The following is a 23781-nucleotide window of genomic DNA, read 5'->3' as shown; positions in this document are numbered from 1 at the left end:
TCAAATTATTGAGAGCTCAGGACATTAATTTAGTTCCAACTCCAGGCTCATCTCCCCTTCCAAGACGCTCTTTGACTCGTGTATTAAAGAGAAAGCTCAAGTGCTGACCACACAAGGTAAAATATGACAAGCCTTCATCCCTTTTCCAGATGATGAAGCATGTCTTGCAGAGCAAATTCATCTCAAATTTCATCTCAGCATTCCTCCAAAGTGCAAACTCCCTTTTTCTGGGACCCTTCAGCATCAACACTGTGAGACTTAAGGAGTATAGGAGTATCTATAGATACACACACACATTAACCCACACCACCCAACTATTGTAGGTCTCTCACTCCCATAATCAAGGGTTACCATGGTCCTTCTTTTCCCTTCTCAACGACTATCACAGCAAGCAAAGGTGTCCACTGAAAGTAGCTAACAGCATTCTGCACCTGAATTTCTGAGCCTGGTAGGTGCAGCAGGTCCAACAAGATCATCCCTTGAACAAGCAGGACACGGCTAAGTATCAGACAAAGTGGTAGTGCCTTGAGAAACACCCGTTTTAGAGTGCAGCAGTGAGGGAAAAGTGCAACAAAAAGTCTTGTGAACGCCCAGGTTGTAGGAGGGGAAGAAGGTGCCAGAGGTGCTGGAGAAGGCTCCCCTGCAGCCTGTGGAGAACATCACAGTGAAGCAGGTTTTCCCCTAAAGCCCATGGAGGACTCCACACTGCAGCAGATGCACTGAGGGAATCTGCAGCCCACAGTGAGCTCGGCTCATTAGCAGGAACTGTAGCCCAGGATGAACCCACCTTGGAGCACATCTATCCTCGAAGGACTGCCAGCTGTGGAGAAGACCAACAGTGGAGCAGGGAATAGCAAGAAGGAGCAGGCAAGAGGAATTGGTATAGAGAGACCAGAATCCCCATTCCCACACTCCTGCACTGTTTGGTGGGGGAGGGGGAAGACAGGGGCAGCAGAAATGGAAGAGTCAAGTTCAGCCTAAGACGTGGGGTAAGGGAAAAGTTTTTCTGTTTGCTAACAATAAGAAATCAGTGGTTTTTATCTCGATGCACAAGCTTTTCCATCTTATTCCTTCTCCCATCTCCTGCTGAGGGAGAGAAGTAAGAGAGCAGTTGTGTGAGGGTCTGGCAGCCAGCAATGGTCAGCCCACCACAATAAAAAACATTCAAAAAGAAAAATCCCCAAAACGCTTCAGGTGACAAGGAAATGACCATTTCAAACTGCAAAATACCCATCTTTATAGTGATGAACCCAGAGAAAAGTTGGAAAGTGAGACTTCTGAGAATAATTATAAACTGCTACAACTGAAGTCCTCTGCTCTAAGTATATCTCCTTGCTGAACTAAGCTGGAATAAATACATCATTTCACACATCCAAGATGTTACTAATCCCTTCAAATGCCTTGTCCAAAGACTGAAACCATTTTTTCAAACAAACGGATCTCTGCACTTTTCCTTAACCCATCTCACCATCTGGCATAAAGCCACAGTGATGATTCTGCTGCCATAAAAATCATCCCTCTCTCCTATTTCAGGCAGCACCAACCACAAAAAGTCTCTGTGACACACACATCACTAATTTCTATTCAGATAAATCATGCATATTTTACTCAACTGATGCAGTTTCTAGTGTTTCTTGCTTTCTTTCCTTTCACTATTTTCTGTCTTTGATCACCTCCATTTCTTACATTACTTGATCAGGTCAGACTGTCAAAGAAAGTGAACATTTCTCAATGTCAGACAGTTAAGATCCTCCTTCTCACCCCTCTCAACAACCCTTGCTTTGTTTAGTTGTTGGTTGTTTTTTTTTTTTTCCCAGGCATCAATTTACTATCATAAAAGACCATGAAAAAGTTCTTTCAAGACAGTATAGCAGCTACTAAATTGGAGAGGTGGTTATTTATATGAAAGGCAAAAAAATTAAAGCAATTTCCCTTCTTTATCTCATAGCCCACATATTAGATGAAATGTAAGACTTCATATGGTAGGGGAAAAAATTCATGGTTTAATTACAATGTAGCATAAACACTTTAGTAGTGGATACCAGGATATTATTGTGACATCTAAACTAGAGTTCTCCACAGACATTGTAAACAGATACTCTAAATTCCCTAAATGATTTGCATTAAAAAGGTTTATACAAAAGCAATCAGTTATTCAATCTTTAGGATGTCATGACATGGTGAGACAAACACACATACATCAGTAAGTACAGAGAAATGTTATGCTACATTTTGGACAGTTCAGAACTGAAAGTGCTTCACATCTATAGGATAAGAAATGGCTTCATCTCCTCATCCCTAAATGATGAGAGCAAACAAACAACCCTTTAATAGGTTAAATAAACAGTGCCCCATTTATCCATGCTTATTTAAAGTTTCCAACAATTCAAAGGTCCATGGCGACATTTACAATCTATATACACTGTAACAAATTGTCAATGAAAACAAGTTCAGGTACTTCTTGGTTCCCAAAAGTTAGAATCTGCTCTCTGCACTAGAGACAAAAGCTACTTACAACATTAGGTCAATTTTCGGGTCTTTTTTGTTTGTTTGTTTGGTTTTTTTTGGGTTTGTTTTGTTTTTCTCCTCCTGCATGTGTGTTTGTGTAAAAATTAGTACTCCCAATCCACTTTGAATAAAAATAAGTCCCTAAGTCCTGGTCATATTTAGCAACGGTTTCCTTCCAGTGTTTAAGGCATGTTCATTAGATGTCAATGTAGGGGTACTGTCAGAAATTTTAATATCACAGGTACTAAGAGTCAGCAGATTTACATAGCAACACCACTCTTTACAGTATCATGTAAAACAAATTGTTATGATGGAAGTTGTTCCTGAGTTAAAATTTGCTAAACACTGCAAAGGTTAATGTTTTCCTTTTATACTTCTTCCTCTGGAATGTCCTTTCACATATGCTCAACTGAAAATTAAAAATCACTCTGAAAATACCCTGGATGCCAGAACATGAAAATGTTAACAAAATTCTAATTATATTGGCTTTCCCAAGTCTAAATTTGGCCATGATAGTATGCATTTTCAGGAGTTAGTATCACTTAGTTTTTAGCAAGGATATTTTCTAAATGCGAAGATAAATATAATGTTAAGCCACAAATTTTGTGCAACTGCAAACATCAAGGAAAGATTTTGGTATCAAGAATTAACAAATTTTAAGTTCTGTGAATACATGTAACTCTGTAAATGTAGATGCTTTTCATTTTCTCCTCCTTTAGAATTAAAGGAAAACATTTTTGAATTGCAGGGACACAAGATACCTACAAATATATTCAGCTTTCTAAAAGAGACAACTTGTCTACTCAGGTTATGAAGCATTCATTTGCACAGAATTGTTTCTCAAGTATGTAATCATTGACAGAATTTCCTATTTAAAAAAAGCCATTTTTGACTGAAAAAAGTGGGTAGCTTTAAAAGTAGATTTTTCATTAGATTCAAAATGTGCATGACAATTCCTATGACCCAAATCATCCTGGCTCTAACTCACTAAAGTTCATACAAACATTTGCTTAAGTCTGAGCATTACATTTAGCAGGAGTTAAAGGGCACTAGAAAATCAGAATCACAAAAGGTGTGACTCAAGTCTGTGCTATACCTGCACTTCTGACTCAGCTGAACACAAACCCCTCAGAAAGCTGCACTGTCTGGAGTTGAATCCAAAGTTTGATGGAATCCAGGAAAACAATGAGCTTTAATGGGATTAGTATTTTAAGTGCTCCATCTGAAGCTCACTGTTTGCAGTGATGTATCATCTGTCTTAAATACAAGAAACTGCAGTGATTGCACCTATCAGACTAGGGAATTAATGTTCCTTTATGTATTTTAAAATCAGTCAGCAGTGCAAATTATGAATTACAGTACGATTAAAAAAATTTACTTCCACATTTCTTTCCATTTAAATCCTAGTAGGACAGAAATCAGCAACATGCAAAGAAAACAGGGTGGGAAAGGAATGACTGCTTCCACAGTATGGGAACTCCAGAGAGTCTTTAGTGGTATAAAAACAATGCTCTGAATTAATTTTGGCCTAGCCCATGTGTCTTACGCACAAAGGTTAGCTAAAATTTAACTGCTGTGACCATAAAATATAAATAGCAACAATTTATTCACAAAAATCTGGATTAGATTGATCTTTTCCTTTAACAAACTGCATGATCTGTTATCAGCCAGCTGTATGTTTAAGCACAACAATAGAAAATGTAGTACATAAACATCTAAAAATCACAGTCATAAAAAGCAGGCAAGTACATCAGTCTTTTCGTGGCCAAAGCACAATAGATTAGTCTATCAAACAAGTGTATGTGAATGTAATTGTGGACTTTAGATTTGTTAAAAATTGTATCGACTGTCAATAAACAATTTCCTGTCTTTTAATACTGTTCTTAGCAACTGTAAACTGTTTAAAGTGTCAGGTAACAGTAAAGGATTTAAATATAGTGGTAAATAGGAAAAATAGGGGTTTAAATTTGCATGTGTGGTGAGTGGGTAATTTGGAACTAATTCATAATTATCCACAAGGAACTCTGACCTTTCTTAGGTAAGACAGTACTGCCATCATTTCTAACACTTGTGACCATTATAATAACACAAGAAAAAAAACCCCAACATATCAGCCCTGATACATCAATCACATATGCATTCTAAATTACAGCTATTTACATGAAAAATATATATTTAATTAAAAAGCCACTGAAAAACATGGACTTTTAGTCAGGTGCTGCACTTTCTGCAAAATGAGGTAATTTGGATGCAAACAAATTAAGTTGAGTAGAGTTCAGGATCCACAGTCTCCATGCTTAAAGTATAGATTGCTTCAGTAAATGGCTTGACTCTTTCTGTATGTTCAGAGCAAGAAATCACTAGATCCAGTTAAATCCTGTTTTATAGTGCTCTTGATGCAACACTGACTAATGTCAGAAGGCTTTCCAGCTCAGTTTTACAACTGGTCTTTCAATAGAAAGAAGAAAGGGGAAAAAAAAGTGGTTATAAGTTGGTTTCATCCCAAGATGGATCATTCATATTCTTTAAAACTTTTCTAACAAGCTTCTCCAAGTCCTTGCGAGCTCTTTGTTCCTCTTCTAATGACTTCTTCATCTTTTTGTTATCCTGTTTAACAGAGACAGAGATATTACTGGCTTGTTTGGGGGGCTTTTAACAGATCTGACTACACATATACTGTCAATTACAAACTCTGAAGGCTCTTCTCAGTAAAACCAATATTAGTTGTTCAAAAGCAAAGCTTCTATTAAGTCTTTACAAGTTACACACAGTTATTTCACACAGTGCAACAAAAGCTACCAAATGGAAACTGAGCTACTTCCTATTTGTACTTAGGGGGCCTTTATACAGCAAGTGCTAGTAACAGATGGCCACTAATCTTGAATTCTTCTGCTCAAATCTGATCAATGAGGAGTAGAATATATTTGTTGCTAATGGAAAAAGGAAATGGAGCAGTAAGCAGACAAAATACCCCCTGTATGTATACCCTCCTGTGATTTTAACTGGTTTCAATCTCCAAAAAGCTTCTTAAAACTTTATGCAATTTAACTTGGTTCATTAGGAATGTAAGTAGTTGAAAGGAGTATCCTGAAAACCATTACGTTCTCTTAAGTCTTTTGTTACTAAATTTTAAACTAGATTGATGACTACCAGCAATCTAAGAGAAGTCTGAATTTCAAGGAACACCATCTCTCCACATGTATATTAACAAGTGAGTTTGCACTGTTTAGTGCCATCAGGCAATATTGAAATAAATGAACAGGACCATAAGGATGACAGGGACCAATCCACAGGAATGCTTACACTATTTAATGCTGTACAGGTCAAAGTGATGCTGGCAACAGTAGTGAAGCAACCAGAAGGTAAAATAACATTGAAATAAGACCTCAAGACAAGTCTAATGATGTTTAACAAACACAGGCCTTCAGTCCATGGGTCCAATTGGACTCCCATTAGCTGTCCTTTATACACATTTTAGAAATAGGATGGGATCATAAAATCACAGAATCTTGAGTTGATTGGAAGGGACTCATCAAGATCATTAAGTCCATCTCCTGAGCTTGCACAGGACACCCCAAGAGTCAAACCATGTGCCTGAGAGCAATGTACAAACGCTTCTTGAATCCAGACATGCTTTGTGCTGTGACCTGGGGTGCTGAGCTCCCTGAGGAGCCTGTTCCAGTGCCCAATTACCCCCTGAGTGAAAAACCTTTTCCTAATATCCAACCTAAACCTCCCCTGACTCAGCTTTATCCTGTTTCCTCAAGTCCTGACATTGGTCGCCAGAGGAGATTGGCACCTGCTCCTCCTCTTCCTCTCACGAGGAAGTTGTAAACCACAATGAGGTCTCCCCTCAGCCTCCTCTTCTCCAGGCTGAACAAACCAGGTAATCTCAGCCCATATGGCTTCCCCTCAAGGCCCTTCACCATTTTGCTGCCCTCCTTTGGATGCTTTCCAATACTTCAATGTCTTTCTTTTATTGTGCCACCCAAACCTGCCCCCAGCACTGGAGGTGAGGCCGCCCCCGTGCGGACAGAGAGGGGGACAGAGCAGAGGGGACAATCCCCTCCCTTGCCCTGCTGGCCATGCTGGGCCTGATGTCCTCAGGACAGGGTTGGCCCTCCTGGCTGCCAGGGCACTGCTGGCTCATGTTCAACTTGCCATCGACCAGGACCCCCAGGTCCCTTTCCTGCCACTGCTTTGCAGCTTCTTGTTCCCTAATCTATACGCACCACCATGGTCTGTCACCTCTTTAACTCCATTCCCTCCTCAAGTCTGTTGAGAAACTCAGAGAAAGCTCATTATTTTATGCTGGAACAGATTTAAGTTATTGAGTCTGCCAATTCAGGACCAGTTCAAGTGTATTGCCTGAACAACAGCTATAAATGGATGCTGCTATAGGAAGGATCCCACTTTGCAGTGGTGTCTACACCAACCAGGACACTGTGTACTCCCAGAGAGCCTATATCCAAAAAGCCCTTGCTAGCTCAGAGGTTATTTCTGCCACTTCTCTGGTTGGCAGCACACAGCAGTGGACCAATAAATGCTTTTAAGGTGAGCTTCCTGAATTCTTGATACATAAGAAAATGAAATCAGGCTTTAACATGTCTTGGCTTGAAAGATGTATGATTCTGAAGAACATCTATTTGGAAAGGCACCAAAAAAGAGCTGTTGCGTGAAGCTCAGGAGAAGGTGACTTTTTATTTAAGGGTCATGGAGCTGTGCCAAGCCTCAGTGAGGCACATTTATTCTTTGTACAAAAAGGAGGAGGCCACAGCAGTATTAGTGGCTATTATTGCTGCTTTTATTATATGAACTGTAGTTTTTAAAAGACTGCCAAATTCAGATCTAACCTGGGATACTCATTCTTTATATGCTGAACACAGCAAAATTTAAGTATGCAACGAATTAACTGTCCTGTTTCAAGGAATATGCAGGACATCATTAGAAATACTAGGTATGCTTACAGATGGCGAAAAAAAAATCACATTTATAGCCCCAGACCTGAAGAAATTTGAATACAAATCCTTTTTACATTAACACAAGAAATTTTATCTAACTCCCAGAGTCAGACTGGTAAGCAAATTCGTACCTTGCATAGTGAAGAAAATCCAATGCTTCTTTTCACCTATACATTAAGCAAGGAATACGTGCAGCACCACTAACATGGTTAAAACAAACTACATCCTCATAAGATTATATTTTTATTTATTCATGGTGGATATTTAGAACAAGTGACAAAAAAGCACCCAGAGCTATGGCGAAGCCCTCATTTTAAAAAAGCCATGTGATAGGCACTGAAAAGGACTTTTGTCTCTGGAAATGAGTGGTTTTAAGAGCTGATACGTAAGAGGTGTTCTGGTTACTTTAAGATTGTATCATTTTAGAACTATAAATATCTGGTCCCATTTAGGCCTTTATTAGCATTTATGAGCAACTACGATTTCTCCATCTCTGTAAGTTTACTTTGCTGGTGACACAGCAAAACTGAATTTGCTTAACTTCCATCATTTTAGAAGCTGCAACATCCAAAAACAGCTTAATAATTCACTCCAGAGAAGCAGTCCTCAATGCTATTCTCAAAAGACCAATGACAGCAGCAGGGAATGCTTTTTGGCAAATGATATTTTATTTTTAAAAGTAAATCTAGCCCAAAATTCAAGTTCATGACTGTCAAAGGGAACTTGCAAGCCATATTTAGTTTTATAACAAGCCTTCCATCTTTTCTTTCTCCATGTTGTTATAAATGTAGAAGTTACCAACCTGTCTTAACTCCTGTACTTCATCCTTTAATGCATATACTGTGTCAACAAGGCTTCTAAAATGAAAAAAGAGGATCATCTGTAACAAGTTTTCAGAAATACACATCTAAATCTATTATTAGACAAAACAGTTTAATGAAATGTAATTAAATAAAAAACACCCCACACCCAATAGCTAATTTCAAACCTGTGTTAAAAAAACTGCTGTTTCTAATCCTGATTTATATTCAGTAAGGCAAGGACTTGTTACCAGCTTCTGTGACAAGAAACACCTCTCAAGCACTTATAGACCTCTACTGGTTTCTGTATTACAGCTTTCTACAACAGAACTGTAGTTTCGTTTCCAACATACAGTTTACCAAAAAAGTAGAACAATGCCACATGCTAACTAGAGGGATGACATGTATTTAATACTGAAATCTGACAGCACTTGGAAAAATTATTTATAAGTGAGGTACACCACTTCTTGGCATGGGTGGAATAGGTTTCACAGCATATACAAAGAAACCAGACATTAAATGAAGGCCAACTGCACTCTGAGGATTGGCAGCATACTCCAAACAGCTCGATTCCAAATGCAAACATTCCATACACACCCTACTGTAATGGGAGACAGAAGGAGGAAGAAGAGTGCAAAGTTTACTACTTTAATTCATCATTCATTAAATGTTTTCTTACTTCTCTTCTATAACAGTCTGACCATTACTTTTAGTTTCTTCTACAATAATTTTTTCTTCTTCTGGAAGCAGGACTTGAGGAGCTGATTCTTTACGGGAACCTGTTGTAAAAATAAATTATGAAATGAGCAACTCCCAAATACCACTGGAGCATTTTAAAGATTATTCTTTCATTCACTGCATGATACACCCTCATGACCAAGGTATACCACTTTCCATTTCCCCCTTCCCTTTACACATGAGTTGCTGACATATTTTTTACTTTTGAAACCACAGCCTTACAATAAAGATTGTCTGACATTCCTATCCCCACTGGTGACATAACTCCCGAGTCATTGACAGGGATGTTACACTGTTCAAGGAACAGTGCACTATTTAACCACCAGTAAAAGCTGTGCAAATTCCTTACAGCAGACTGAGAAAGACATATCTGTATTTAAGTAACAGCGATTTAAGTGTCAAGGACAGATTCTGATCCCACACTGATACAAAGTCAAGATATAATCCTGCTCTAAACCCATTACTCTGTCAGTAAGAAGAATAGTGGTATCAAATGACACAGCAATTAAAGAAAAAGTAAAAACCCTTTTCCCCAAAACACTGTAACCACCACACTGTGTGCGCACACATATACATGCAAATACTCTTACAGATTGCCTTTTAGTCCTATAATACATTCCTACCAAATGACACACACTCTTTGTATTTAATAAATGTTTTAAAAAGCACTTCATGGTTTGATGATAAAAACTCAAAACATTCCAACATCTTCAGAACTTTTTCCACACATTACAATTTATAACATCAAGATAAAACATACAAAAAATAGTTCTAACTAGAAAAGCTAAAACTCAGAAATGTGCATCCACCATAAGTAAGTATTCTATAAACATTATTCAATTAGGCTGCAACAAATTACAAGGTTGGGTTTTAAGAAGGTCTGTAAATAAATTGGTGTCTAAGCATTTGTTCAGAATTCAAACACTGCAGATAAAGCATTGAAGTTCACACATTTTTAACTAAGACATCACTTTTAACAGACAAGGTACACCTGCCCACCAATTCACTGTAGTGAACTTTCATTAATCAGGAATTTCTCAAGTCTCACACAGTTTGAACTGATAACTTGATACCACAGAGCACATGCCTGTCCAGAGAAATTAGTTGCTGAACAGTTCCTTTGTACTAACAGTGCTTTTTTTTTATGGTTCATGGTAAAATACATAATATAAACAAGTAAATAAAAATGTTGAATAAATCACACTTATTACAAAATACTAACTTCCCAAACAGCTGCAGTCTTGAGTTCTGAACAATGAGCTTGTAAGGATCCTATTTTAGCTGTACATGTTTAGCTATTTAAACTATTTTAGCAAACAATGACAAATGTCTTTAATGAAGAAAAGTTTCCTTAAGCTTACAGTAAAGATCTAATGTATCATTTTGTGATTGTCAAAAGTATACAGAATAAAGAGAACAGTAGATTTGAGAAAGAATCTTGTCCTTGAAAGCTGTAAATTCTTCTTACGGAGCGAAGAAATCTTTTAAGGGTTAATACACTTCCACTTATTTTCCAGGAGGAACAACCTATAAAACAAACACATCCAAATTCTGTAGGGAGCTCAAGGACCCTTCCCTATTTGAGCTGTCAATCTCTAACTGTAAAAAGCTCTCTTATGTTTATTTCAGTTAATTGCTTACTGCTCCGCTTTATTAGCCTTGCAGCTAACACAGAACTGAATTAAATGTTTTATTAGGAATTAGTCGGCAGCAGCTGCTACCCGATCACTGCATTTTGGGTCTTTGTACTGATGTGGAACACACCTCAGCCCAGCACAGGCCAAGGGAGACACTGACCAAGGGGAGAGAACTGCCACACATTTCTTACCCATTACTCCCTTCACCCAAATGGAGTACACATTATCTTTCTCTTTGTACAGAGCTGCCTCCAACTGTCTGCCTGGGCAGGATAACATGGGTCCTTACAAAGCACAAATAGCATGGAGGAGACAACTTGACAAAAACGTCCCAGCTGTTCAGTTAAACACAAACATGCATGTGAAGCAGATGTCTACAGCAGCACATCCTGAAGAATGTACAGCAGAGCACAGCACACAACACTGCAGAGACACACAAAGCAGTTCAACAACATTATACACACAAGGAGACCTCACGCTACACAAACACACACAGTGGAAAACTGCTGCTGTGAACACTGACAGTATACTGTCCTGTGCCACAGGACAGTAACTGTGGAACACAAGTTTCACTCTTGCCTTCACTGCTCCAATACCCTTGGTCATACAAACTCTTATTTGTATATCAGAAATCTTGCTGCACTTACGGTTTGTACTTATGCAAAAACCACCACACTTTATCCTTGAACATGGCTTGGGTTTTGTGGGCTTTGGAGGGTTTTTCTTTATTGTAGGTTTTTTTTTTCCTAAACTCCACAAGCACTTGCTGAGTATCAAAGGCACAAACACACAGCACATCTATACTGCCACAAAGGATCCAGTTATCAAATGAGTACATTCACAGTAATATCAGACATGAGGTGTCAAGTTCTAAAGGCAAAAGGAAGCTATTTCAAAATCCTGCTTTTCTTCACCATTTATGCCAGCAGCTATTCTTTTTTTAAGGTGCCTTTTTTTGCAATTACACATCTGAAAGTAACTTCAAGCAGAGTCATCACTGGCACTCAGCAACACTCCCTAAATTCCACCTTGAACTTTCATCAAGTTCTTTATGCCTACCCTCTGTGTAACTATTTCCCTCTGCAAAAACTGTAGCTTTAGGACATGGAGAGAGGGTTGTGTTACAGTACAGTGGGCACTTCCCACTGAATTAATGCTGAAAGGACTGTCTAGGAAATTCATTCAGCTCAGATAATCCTAAACACCTTTGAGACATACCTCACATTTTCAGGAAATAGGGTGGAAGAATCAAATTACTTTAGTTTGCTGTATCTGTTATTGCTCAATCCTAAGCATCCAAGTTTCACACTGAATTTTATTACAAGACACTATTCCAAGTCAAAAAGGCCAAATAACTATATTTAAATTGACCTCAAACAACTGCCTAATCCATCTTGAGACAACATAACCACAAGTACTAGTCAGTTAGTTTGTTGGGGTTTTTCATGTGGGGATTTGTTGTTGGTTTTTGGTTTAGTTTTTTTTGTTTGTTTGTGGTTTTTTTTTTTTTTGTTTTGTTTTTGTTTGTTTGTTTTTTTGTTTTTGTTTGTTTGTTTTGGTTTTTTTAAGATGGACACCCTGCACCCTAAGCTACAAAAACAGTTTCATTTGATTGATTTTGAGGGGGTTTTTGGAGGGGGTGAGTATTGAGGGAAGTAAGGCAGATTAGAGAACAAAGTGGGTTTGACAAACCCAAACAATTACTTCAAAATCAGCAAACAAATATTAAGGCCAAGTAAGTTGATTCTCAACAGCGAACTCTTAAATTCAGGGTCTTGGAAGAATGATCCCACTGTTTAGAAGTCTGTTGAATAATTAAGGTAAACAACTGACCACTACAATCAAGATTCAACTAAGTTTACACAAATTAAATTCCATGAAAAAAGTACAGGTATCTATTCAATATCAATACCTCTCAGCCCTAGAGAGGAGAATAAAGATTTGCAATACCTTTTACTAAGTTACAGGTTTAGCAAATTTAGCTTCCAGAGTAAAGCCAGTAACAATACAGCCCATCTGACATTCAGACCAGGGCTACAGGCCTTAGCAGTATCCCCTATATAATGTGGTAGAACACCTGAAATACAATAATAGGCCTGTAAGGAAACCCAGCTTTTTGGTTTCAGTGTCTGACCCCCTTTCCAGCTAAATCAATCAGTCAATCAATCAAAAACAAGGAAGCAGTTCTGAGCATTTCTAGAAGTAAGGAAAGCTGAAACCTGTTTGGGTATTTACATGGTTGAAAGACTTCATAACAAAAGTTCACTTCATACCTGCGTAAAACAGGTAGAATATCACTCCTAGCCCCGGAAGATGGCCTTAACACCAAACCAGGAAGATACTGTAGCAGAAACTGAATGTCACAGAGGTACCCACTGATGTCTGTTTGCAATCCTAACTCACAATCTCAGCCTTTATTCACTATCCCCCCAAAAGAAGCATGACATGTTACAAAATGGTTGACACAGAGTCAACCCCCCTGCCATGGGCAGAGACACCTTCCCCTAGACCAGGTTGCTCAAAGCCTCATCCAAACAGGCCTTGAGCACTCCCAGGGATGGGGCATCCACAGTTTCTCTGGGAACCATGCTATTTTTATACAGCACCATCCTGGCTCCTGACAGAAGGCAGACTTCAGAAAGAGTTATACTGGTAAAGTCTGATCCTTTGTTTTGAATCATTTAGCAGACAAGTACGAAGGGAGTTCAGAAGTTTGGCAGGAGGGAAGTAAGAAAAGGGGGATGAAATTCAGAAACCTTTCCAGTTTAACTGGATATTAAATCTCTGCCTATGTTCAAAGACCTTGTCTGTCCAGGACCATTTAAGCCAAGAGTAAAATGGAGGTGGGTTTTCACATCACCTGCTAACGTAGCTCATTTCAGGGCATCAGTTAAAAGACAGCTCTCCCTAGTCAACGAAGAGCAGCTTACTCCAGCTGGTGAATGGGAGGAGAAGGGTCATAGTCATAGAAGACTATGAGTGTCCTAATTTAGGGTATGGAAGTCAGATGTGTGGGGGTGGTGGTAATTTCAAGAAGTGCACAGCATTATCTGAGGCCATTATCTAAGCAAAGACTCTGTCACATAACTTTTAAGTATTGCTGGTTTTTTCATACCTTTACTGTGATTAGGTCAGGTAAAGAGGGAAACGAGGCAGGGATAAAGATCAAAAATTCAAAACATCACTTGTAAATATACAATTCTGTTTTTCACCAACTTTAAAGCTAAGAAGCTCTCAAATTAAATTTACTTTCAATGACTGTAAATGAGTTGCAGTGAAAGGAGTGCGACTTGCCACGGAAAAACAAGTACTTGTATACCCAACTGTTTAGATCTACCATTAACCACCAGCATGTACAGACACGTACATTTCCTAGTGAAGAAAATGTTATACAAAAAAATTACTTGTCATTTTAAATAGTCAGTGTTTCACTGCATTTGTTATATTAAAGATGTTAAAGCAGATGAGCAGACCTGCCAAATTAACCTTCTCCTTCTTAATAAATTTTTCATGAGGTCCTAATACAAAGAATTCTAAAAATGCTGCTCCCAGACTCTGCATGTGTTGAGATTAAAAATTGGAAAACCTGTGCTACAGATCTGCCAAAATCAAAAGGGCATCCGTTACTATCTTTGCAAAGGAAACACAAATCAGAACCCAAATGTCAGCTAAACTAGTTCACTGTATAAAATACATCATTATTTGCAAACTCTCAGGAATAATAAAAAGTTGGGCATGAAGTTGTTTTGTCCTTTTTAACTAATAGAGATACACAAATAGGAATAAAACCCCACGTGACTCAGATGACTGATTTAGGCAGTTTGCAGCAATATGTTTAGATGAGTAAAACAGAAACAAATAAAGTGGACTGAAATATAACTTCATATGTAAGTGTTAGTCATGTAAAAACAGAATGAATAGTTGCAAAAGACAGATACACCATCTGAAGACATGGGAGATATCAAAGACAACATTTGGAAAGAGCTACTCCACTAAACTGCCTGTATTTAGCTAACCAGTACAAAAACTTCCAAGAAGACGGCTGCAGGACTAGAGTTGCTACAATCATAGCAAAACAAAGTTACAACCTTTTAATAGAGAGGGGTGATTATTTAATTTATTCTGATGTAAAGATTCTAGCATGTATGTTAGCTTATTGATTTGTTTAAATTCACTCATATGTAAGCATCTTTTAAGTAGAAGCATTAAAGATAACTCTTGCTTTAAAAAGAAAAATGTTGTAATATTAAATCATGAAAACACATAAGATTATATACACCTTAGTATATTCATAAAATTTCTCTCTGGCAATAGGACCTGCAGAAGTAGGTTTTAGATTGTTCCAATAACTCAGCCCATGCTTTTACTGAGAATATATCAATCAAAAACAAGAAAAAAAAAATTAACCCCAAAACAACAAAAAACCCCCAAACACCTGAAAGGAAGAAAATAAAATCAATTAAATAGGAGAGGAAGGCAACAGAAAAATAATCTATAGGTGGAAATGTCTCTGAAATTAATTTTAACAAAAAAGAGTATATAGAAGAATACATACTTCACATTACATTGAGTTTCCTGTAGATGTCAACTACATTAAACAAAGATTACACACTTATGTCAAAAACGGTCTTTCACATCAGCATTTGATTCCTCTGGGAAGAAGGGAGAAAGAGAAAGGAGGCATAGGGAGAAGAGGATGTGTTAAGTTACAAGTTCTGCTGTCCTTTTCCCCTGTGTAATAATTAAATATTAAAGTCACAGTCTAGCAAATGCAAAATTTATTTCAACTGTACATAACAGACGTCCTTTTCATATAAAACAAAACACTTAATTGATATATGCAACCACAAACAATATGCATACTGTACAGTACAATGAAACATTCAGATATACATCCATTTTGCATTTTCCAAAGGCAGTCACCTACTAAAGATGGCTTCTCCCATTCACAAATGAAGTGCACAATATATATTAATCTTTCTATGTTTTACGTCACTATATACACATTACTGTGTTTTGGCAAGGTTACGCAAAACACCCAATCAATATTGGTTGGCTTCAGTTAATGGTAAGTACTAATTTATATGGAAATACCGCATGAGCCGTGAGAAGAGGGCCTGACAATGGCTTGAACCTACCTTCTGATTCAGGTTCTCCATCCTTCCAGTGTATTTGTAACTGTACACATACAATTTACAGAATTGCATAAACATAAGGTACTGTTATTACCATGACTAAAGTTCCACAAAAATAGAAACACTGAACCTTTGGACTGAATACCACCATTTCCACATTTGCCTTTTTTTGTTTGTTTGTTTGTTTCAAGCATTTTGCATTAATACTCCTGATTAGTTCACAATAGTTTACAGCCTGTAACATTGAAGACATAGAATGGTTTTAAATGTGCTGTGATGTTAATATGAGAATACACAATATGAGAGATCCTAATTATGATAATACTTAATGACTTAAATGCTACAATAATTAATGGTGGTAAACTGTCAAAGCTTTGGTGCATAGAAAGTCAAAATCTTCGGATCTGGATAACAAAACTTTCTGTGTGATAAGGAAAGTTCAAGTGCAACAACTGTATTACAAACTCATATTTACACTATATAACATGAAACAGACATAAAGGAATTATTTATCCAGTGCAGAAAACATTATTCAACTAGAACACCACAGAGCATAAGAAACAGGGCAAAAAACAATCCATACTTTTTATATATGTTTAAAAAAAAACAAAACAAAACAAAAAAAAAAACTGACTGAAAAGAAGAAGGGAGTGAAGTGGGTTACAAATGTGCTGTGAAATGATATGGAGCACATATACTTATTTCTCTAAGCAAGACTCCTCCATTTGCAAAAGGTTCAACATACACAAGTTCCTGGTCATTACATTAATATATGACCAGCAGTAAAATGTACCCCTGGAAACCCTCCTTGGTAAGCACTACTGCTTTTGTTAGTCACATTACAGAATGCCAACAACAGTGAGAGGGGATAAAGCAGGGGATCAAACAAGACAATGTAAATTGAAAACATGAACTGCCTTGAAACATCTTCTCCACACTGACCACCTTCTGGAATCATGCATGTCTAGCAATTGCAATTTTCTGATTAGATAACCTGCAGAAACGTATTGATTACCTTTTAAACAGTGTGATCAAGTTCCCAGGCTGCAGTCAAATTTCATCATGATTACTCTGAACTTGTTCACACAGTAGTACCTGAACACTGGATAACATGCTTATGTGAAAAGTGATAAGGGTGCTGCACTTGGGAACCCTGGCAAAACTGAAAACTGTTTCTGTCCTTTCATCGCTTTCACCACACTTTTCCCTAATGCTTACAGAGATTTGGAAAACATGCCATTTTTGTTTTGATGCCAATTACGTTAGCAACAAGACAGAACACACACACACAGTTCACCCCAGCAGTGCCCCAGGTGCAGGTTTGAGACCTTCAGCTGTGCACAGCATGTCACAGTTCTCTGAAAATGCCAACATGACTGTAAGTGAGGAGCTGCTGCTGAAAACAAACCTGCTTATGAGAGAAGTTACAAGACACAATAAAATCTGTCACAGACATGCTCCAAACAGTACAACCCAAAAGCCAAGCATTCTATTATTCAGAACTTCAAACAAGCCAATTTGATCACAGTTGTACCTAGAGTTTCAGATGCTGAACACTGGAGCCTCCATCAGGGGAATCATTTTCATCTCGTCTTTTCAAGAAGAATGGTCAATTGAGAGTTGACAGCTGACAGTATTTTAACAGGCAAGTAAACATCTAAACCCTGCTTTCTGCCACACTACTGCATACAGTAAAGTGACAGTATGACCACAGGCAACATGAGAGTACCAAAACACTGCATGTAATGAGCATGGACTGCCAGGTTTTCATGACAATTGCCGGACTGGGGTGGGGAAAGAGCAGTGAGGTCCTTCATATAAACATTTTAAGCAATGAGCAAAAGACAGCAGTATAAAACCAGAAATTTTTATGGATTAGCAAATGCTCTTCCAAAACAAATAGGCCAGATACGTGAATATCTGAATGATTTTACAGCTCTTGTACTGCTTATTTTTAAGCTGCATTTCACTTACTCTATCAGCTATATATTTTGTTAATAATACGTAGAAAATTCAACCCCTACCACTAAGGTATTTCCATATAGCTGGCACTCAGCTCTCAAACCAGTATGGTTTCAGTACAAAATATAAAAATGTGCTTTTCCAAAATTAAAAAAAAAAAAAAAAAAGAAAAGAAAGGACCTGTTGCTACACTGACCAAGTCAAAAGAAAAAAAAGACCATTCAGAGCTACAAATTAACATCTATCAGTTAAAAAAACCCTCAAGAAGTATCATCCTTAACAGGATATACACTTTTTAGAATGACTTATTTGTATGTGTACTGAATTGACAATAGAGCCTTCCACCAGGTATAACTGAAGTTTCAGGAGCTCCCTCAAAAGTTGTTAAAATTTCACATTAAAGAGACAAGGAACAGCAAGAAAACATCTAAGAAAAGCAGGCTGTGATACAACAAGCATTTGTTAAGAAAAAGCTCAGAAGTGCATTAGTTCTGGTGAGAGATATATGAGCAACAGCTCTTACGAGATGTAGACCCCATTCTGTAACTATGGGCTGTCCATATACTGTCATAGTCAGAGTCTTCTGAGAGGTCTGAAGGCTCCAAACGAGAAAGACTACTGCGACGACCCAAGGAGTCTAGACTTGATTGGTCATCATCAGCCAAGACGTGATTATGCATCAGGTCAGTGCCTTGCCATGCTAAGGATGTATAGGTGAAATGAAATGGTGGATGTGGATAGGCAGAGGTGAGATGAGGAGGAGAACGTAAGGAATAGCCACAACCAAACACATGAAATAAAAGCAAAAAGGTGATGGGAAGAGAAGGAAAAGAGAAAATATTGTTAAAAAGGCACCAAAGTTGGGTTTTTAATTTTTTTTTTCTCAAATTTGTTTGGGGTTTAGGTATAAATTACACTCAGCACATAATAATGTTTGAATGGTTACAATACAATTTTGAAGTGTTTTTTAAGTTTCTAGGCAGTCTCAGAATTTTGAGTAACAAAATATTGTTTGAAAGTAGAATTTTTTGAAGAGGAAGTCAGGTTCTTTTAAAACACAGAGTCAGTTCTGGTCTGGGGAGGATTTGACTGGGCACAGAGCAGTAAACAAACACAGTAAGCCAGCATGATCCAGCACCAATGTGAAAAGCAACAGCCCCTTCCCCATCACATATCTGCACCTCATCCTTTCCCTCCCTTGCAATGACACAGTCTTTTGTACAGCTGCTTCATGAGCCAAGCCAGGAAACAGCTTCAGATGAAAAAAATCTTTTGTAGGGTTAGTTTTTTCAAGCAGATAATTTTCCCACCAGCTCACGACACAGCCAACAGAAGTGCTTGTGTCACCACCATGAAGAGGAAAATGAAGGGGGAAAAAGAAAAGCAAAGGTTCTCATGCAGAGCAGGGCTGCTGATTACTAAATCAGCAGCAACATCTTGCACCTATTGAAGGACATTGTCAAAGTACATTTTTTTTCTGTGCCCATACCCCTTGTTATTTGTTAAGCCATGTGGTAAATTAACTCACAGAAAAAAAGGGCCAAGAATCTAACAGTGATGTGGCCCATTCTGACCCCTCACACACCTCCTAAACACCTGAGTCTATCCCTATAATTAAATACTTTTAGATCTCTAGGGTAGTTGGTCAAACATAGTAAGGACAGTTTTTTTTATTTTTCAAGGCCTGGCAGTATCCAAGGACCGAAGCCATATAAGTGGCCATATTGTGAGCCACCACACATATGATACTGCAGAGGATTTTAAGTCTTCATTTGAAGCAGAAATGCAAAATTAGCTCAGTGTTCAAAAAACATGAGAGAGTCAGACTCTGCTCTTTCATTTCCATCTATCTATCCAAATTAAATCCCACTTACTTCCCACCCAAACAACTGATAAAAAACTGCTCTGCTACCTCTAATGCCACACCTTACCAGTTTGCACTGGTGTCATAGTTCTGCTGCACTGACACTGCCAAAAGCAGTAGATTAAGGTGCAGGTAGGGGAATTGCCCAGTGAGGGCTGTGAGGGGCTGGCAGAATATTAACAGGGAGGTAAGAATGGAGTATGTAAGAAACCACCATACTTCACAGGTGACAGGCAACTCTCTCATTCTATTATTCTACTCTGACTACTGCTCCAACAGAAGCAATTCCAGCCTTATTGGTTTCTTCTCCATTTCCAATTCCAGTTTACAAATGGACCTTCTGAAACCTAGTCTTAGGTGACAACACTATGCTTTCCAAACAAAGCAGCTGTGTGCCTAATCGTTAAAAATTGTTTTCTTGCTGCAATTAAGAGCAAATACAAGCTGCTGACCTCTGATGTATGCAATGATACCCACAGCACTATGTATATTTCTTAAATATACATAGACAGGAAAAATAGGCAAGCAAAAAAAAATTGTATCCACTTCAGATCTGCACACACACACACTACTGTGCAAGTGCAAATGTTTTCCCAAGCATTTCTTGTCACGTTATCTTTGGAAATAACAGATCACAGCTGAGGTGTTTAAACGGCAATCATCTCATTTGATTTTGTTTGGAACAACAGTATATCTTCAGAACTTTGAACTCATTCATTCCCTTTATCCAATTTAGCACAGTACTGTAATGACTGCAGGGCTATAAAAAAAGATTAGTAATTATAAAAAAATAACAGTAGTAGCTGATTTCATGATCTTGGAGATCTACGGTTCATTAAGACAAAAATTAAAATTAAGGCTTTTTTTGTTACTTGAGAAGTTTTTACAGTCTAATATAACTGCCATATTCCCATTGTAATTACACAGGAATACAAAGTAGCTGTGTATTTTTCAAGTTGGCAATAGCAAATGAACATGTATCAGGAAAATTCAAGAGCTAAATCTGCAATTGGATTTTAAGACTTCAACTGTCAGCATGAAGTGCTTTCGCTTGGAAGCAAAATGGGCCTAGAGCACTATAGGCAATAGTAAGAGTGATTAATATTGCAAAATTTAAATAGTTTTAGTGGACAAGAAATTATCATGTCCAGTCTTCTAGTTTCAGCAAAACCAGCCAAGTACTTCACAAGATCATTATACTGTGTTCCAAGGATCTCCAAATTAAATTTTTATTCAACAGTGCAAAAAGGAACAAACGCAACAGCATTTTCTCCTTCCTTGTGTAAATGGAACACATGCTGGTGGACTCCCCTGCTTTGAGCAATGTTTTACTTACAATACAGAGGAACTCCACATGGCAACCTTGATTTGGATTAAATGAAGTAGGACCCCAGAGGCACGTTACAGGTTTTCAATATGCTAGATATTGATCTGAGAAACTAAAAATGGCTTTAAGCAACACACATCTGAGAACAATTTCTCCTGAAATTATGAGACGGGATTAAAATTTGTAATTAATACTAAAAACAACTAGTGGCAATAAGATTAAAGAAATTTTTATAGGTCTAGGTTACTTTTCCATGGAGAAAGTCTTGGTTGAACAGAACACAACAAAAATACAGTCCTCCAAAACTATGATGACTTCTTCGTTCCTCCTACTTACCAGCTTCTTGAAATTTATCCAAAAGCATACTGATAGCAGTTATTTCAGTTCAGACACCTTTTATTCATTGGTGAAGCTTTAGTACAATTTTAAACCATGACAAGGAGTCACATTTGGGGTTTTGTTGTTTTGGATTGTTTCAAAATACTGAAAAAATGATAGTCTCTAATCATGGTCCTTGGCATCCCATACATAAACACCTGGCATTGATGTTAAACCAGAAACAGATTATTATTTGCAGGTCCAACTTGCTATTTGCAAAGGCCTGGGAATATATAGCACTCTCTTCTGTAAACTATCTCATTTATGTTTTAGTTAGGCATTTCTATACATTTAAGTACCTTCTAACTTACTTGAATTTAATGTTTGACGTGTTTTGGCACTTGTGCAATATGCTTCAATGACTTTAAGAATTTGAGCATCTTCTTCTAAAGCAGCTGTACCTAGAATCAATGAGAAAAATAGAATTTTAAACATGGGCATATTTCTTAATATAGAAAAGCCTTTGTAAATCAGTACAGTTCAATTGAGTCCAAAGTTCAGCCTAATCAATCCTTTAAAATTCTTTTAATCATACCATTTTAAAAATCAAACTTAAATGAACAAAAATAACAGTCCAAAAAGACAAATACTATTTTGAAAGGCTTAGAAAAAATTCAATTCAGAATAACCACCCACACATTCAAGAAATTTTGAGCATCTGATGTTGTACAGAATGTGTTTTGAAGTGCAAGGACTCTCATTCTAAAGCAGTCATTTTACAAAAACCCAAGTTATTATATAAACACACAATTCAATATGGATACTATTCCATTATTTAATCAAAGAAATCGAGAAACAGAATACTAATTCACAGAAAACATCTTGAAAACTTTTTGCATTTGTGCATATATATATGTGTGTATATATAAAAACCCAGATTTACCCCTTTCAACAGCACACAGTTGAAAATAAAACTCAGAATTTACAGCATAACTTCAACATGCAGAAGGAAAGATCCCACTATCATGTACATATATCTGTGAAAAGTGACTACTCCAAACTACTCAGACTTCAAGGCAGAAACAGCACTACTGAACAAATTTAACTATTTGAGCTTAACATGGCAACATTTTTCAAAAGGTAAAGCTCCACAGCCAATCTCACTGGGGGACTCAGTAAAAATACTGTCAAATTGTTCACTCGCAAGAGAGTAAAATTCCAATCAGAAATCCAGAGGTGTCTCTACCATTATTAGTTTAGATGAAACCAGAAGTCTATGTGCAAGGCAAGACAATTTGTTGTTTTAAAAGCATTTTTCCTCTTTGCCCCCACAACATAATTAGGTTTGAAGATTTCGTGCTGCATGAATCTGAACAACCTTCAACATCAAAATGCAGTTGTATTATTTGCCAGCCAATGCATCCTGTTGGGTCTTGTGATTTATTATCACCAGAACAAAGACAACTTTCCAAACATTTGTTGGGACACGCTTGTTACTGCAGAAATTGTCTTGACCCAATATAATTTTCCTACAGTTTAAGAGATGCAGGAACTCCAAAGTATGGGTTATCCCTCTTTCAAGGCAGGAAAAATAATTGGATTTTTTAGTTAGAAAGCAGCATCATATTATTACAGCAGCAGAACAAATACTACAGTTCTGAAATAGCATTTTGAGGGCACTCAGTTGAAACAGTTTTTTGTCTGTTGAAATGCTCATTTGACACAGCAGTTCTCAAAACATAGCCCATAAATCCTCTGGATTCCTGACAAGGGAAGTAACAAAACCCAGACCTCTCTATCAATATGCTTTAAGTCTGATGCCAGTGGGAAACTTTTACAGCTCCACAAAATAGTTGAGAAAGTTGAAGGAACACTAATAGAAGCTTCTAATTACTAGTTAGGGAAGATGAATATCAAGAATCTCTAAGAAACACTCTTTGACTAAAAGCTACAAAAAATATCTTTCAATAAAAGTTATTGAATCAGGAGTAGAACAACTTATTTGCAAGCCACAGACTCCTTCCTTTCCCCAACTAAGAACCCATAACTCCTCCCAGTGTGTTCTTTAACAACTGCTAAACCTGCAAGTTGACAACTTCATCATCGTCATTACAACTACTGAATCTCCATTCTCCAACATCTCAAATGATACAGCACTACAGCACTTTCATTTTCCTAAACAGATGCCTCCCTGTAAGGATAAAACATCCTGAACTACAACATCCACCTGCACATCCATGAACAAATAATCATTCTATACACTAGCTTAACCTTTGCCACATGAAATTCACAGAACTCCTCAGACAAACCAAGAGTACCTGGAGGAAAAGTTTTTTCTCTCCAACTCTATATAAGCCTGTGAGAGACAACTGCCACAATAACACACTTCATGCACTGAACACTCATGGCACAGACTATCTTAAAAAGCCCATGAGCAAAGGACAGACACAGAGAAGCAAAAGCTCCAGAAAAAATCTGCCCAGTAAACCACTATATCTTTTACTGATACAATAATCGGATTATTCATTCAC

General features: G+C 37.5%; 1 protein-coding gene across 3 annotated transcripts in view; it reads right to left on the bottom strand.

Annotated features, from left to right (window-relative positions):
• Positions 1-1980: 1980 nt before the first annotated feature.
• Positions 1981-23781, bottom strand: part of ARHGEF7 (Rho guanine nucleotide exchange factor 7) — a gene marked incomplete at its 5' end in the record, with an annotated part of 117363 nt that continues 95562 nt past the window's right edge. For all 3 annotated transcript variants that reach the window (XM_083854879.1, XM_083854881.1, XM_083854880.1), the window contains 4 exons: positions 1981-5115; positions 8272-8326; positions 8949-9048; positions 21622-21711. In XM_083854879.1, coding sequence (XP_083711005.1) covers positions 4993-5115; positions 8272-8326; positions 8949-9048; positions 21622-21711 — 368 coding nt within the window. In that variant the 3' untranslated portion in view covers positions 1981-4992. The remainder of the gene's footprint in view (positions 5116-8271; positions 8327-8948; positions 9049-21621; positions 21712-23781) is intronic.

Source organism: Zosterops lateralis (genome assembly GCF_965231275.1).
Source record: "Zosterops lateralis genome assembly, chromosome: 2".
NCBI classification, from domain to species: domain Eukaryota; kingdom Metazoa; phylum Chordata; class Aves; order Passeriformes; family Zosteropidae; genus Zosterops; species Zosterops lateralis.
This window is presented reverse-complemented; position numbering and strand designations above follow the sequence as displayed.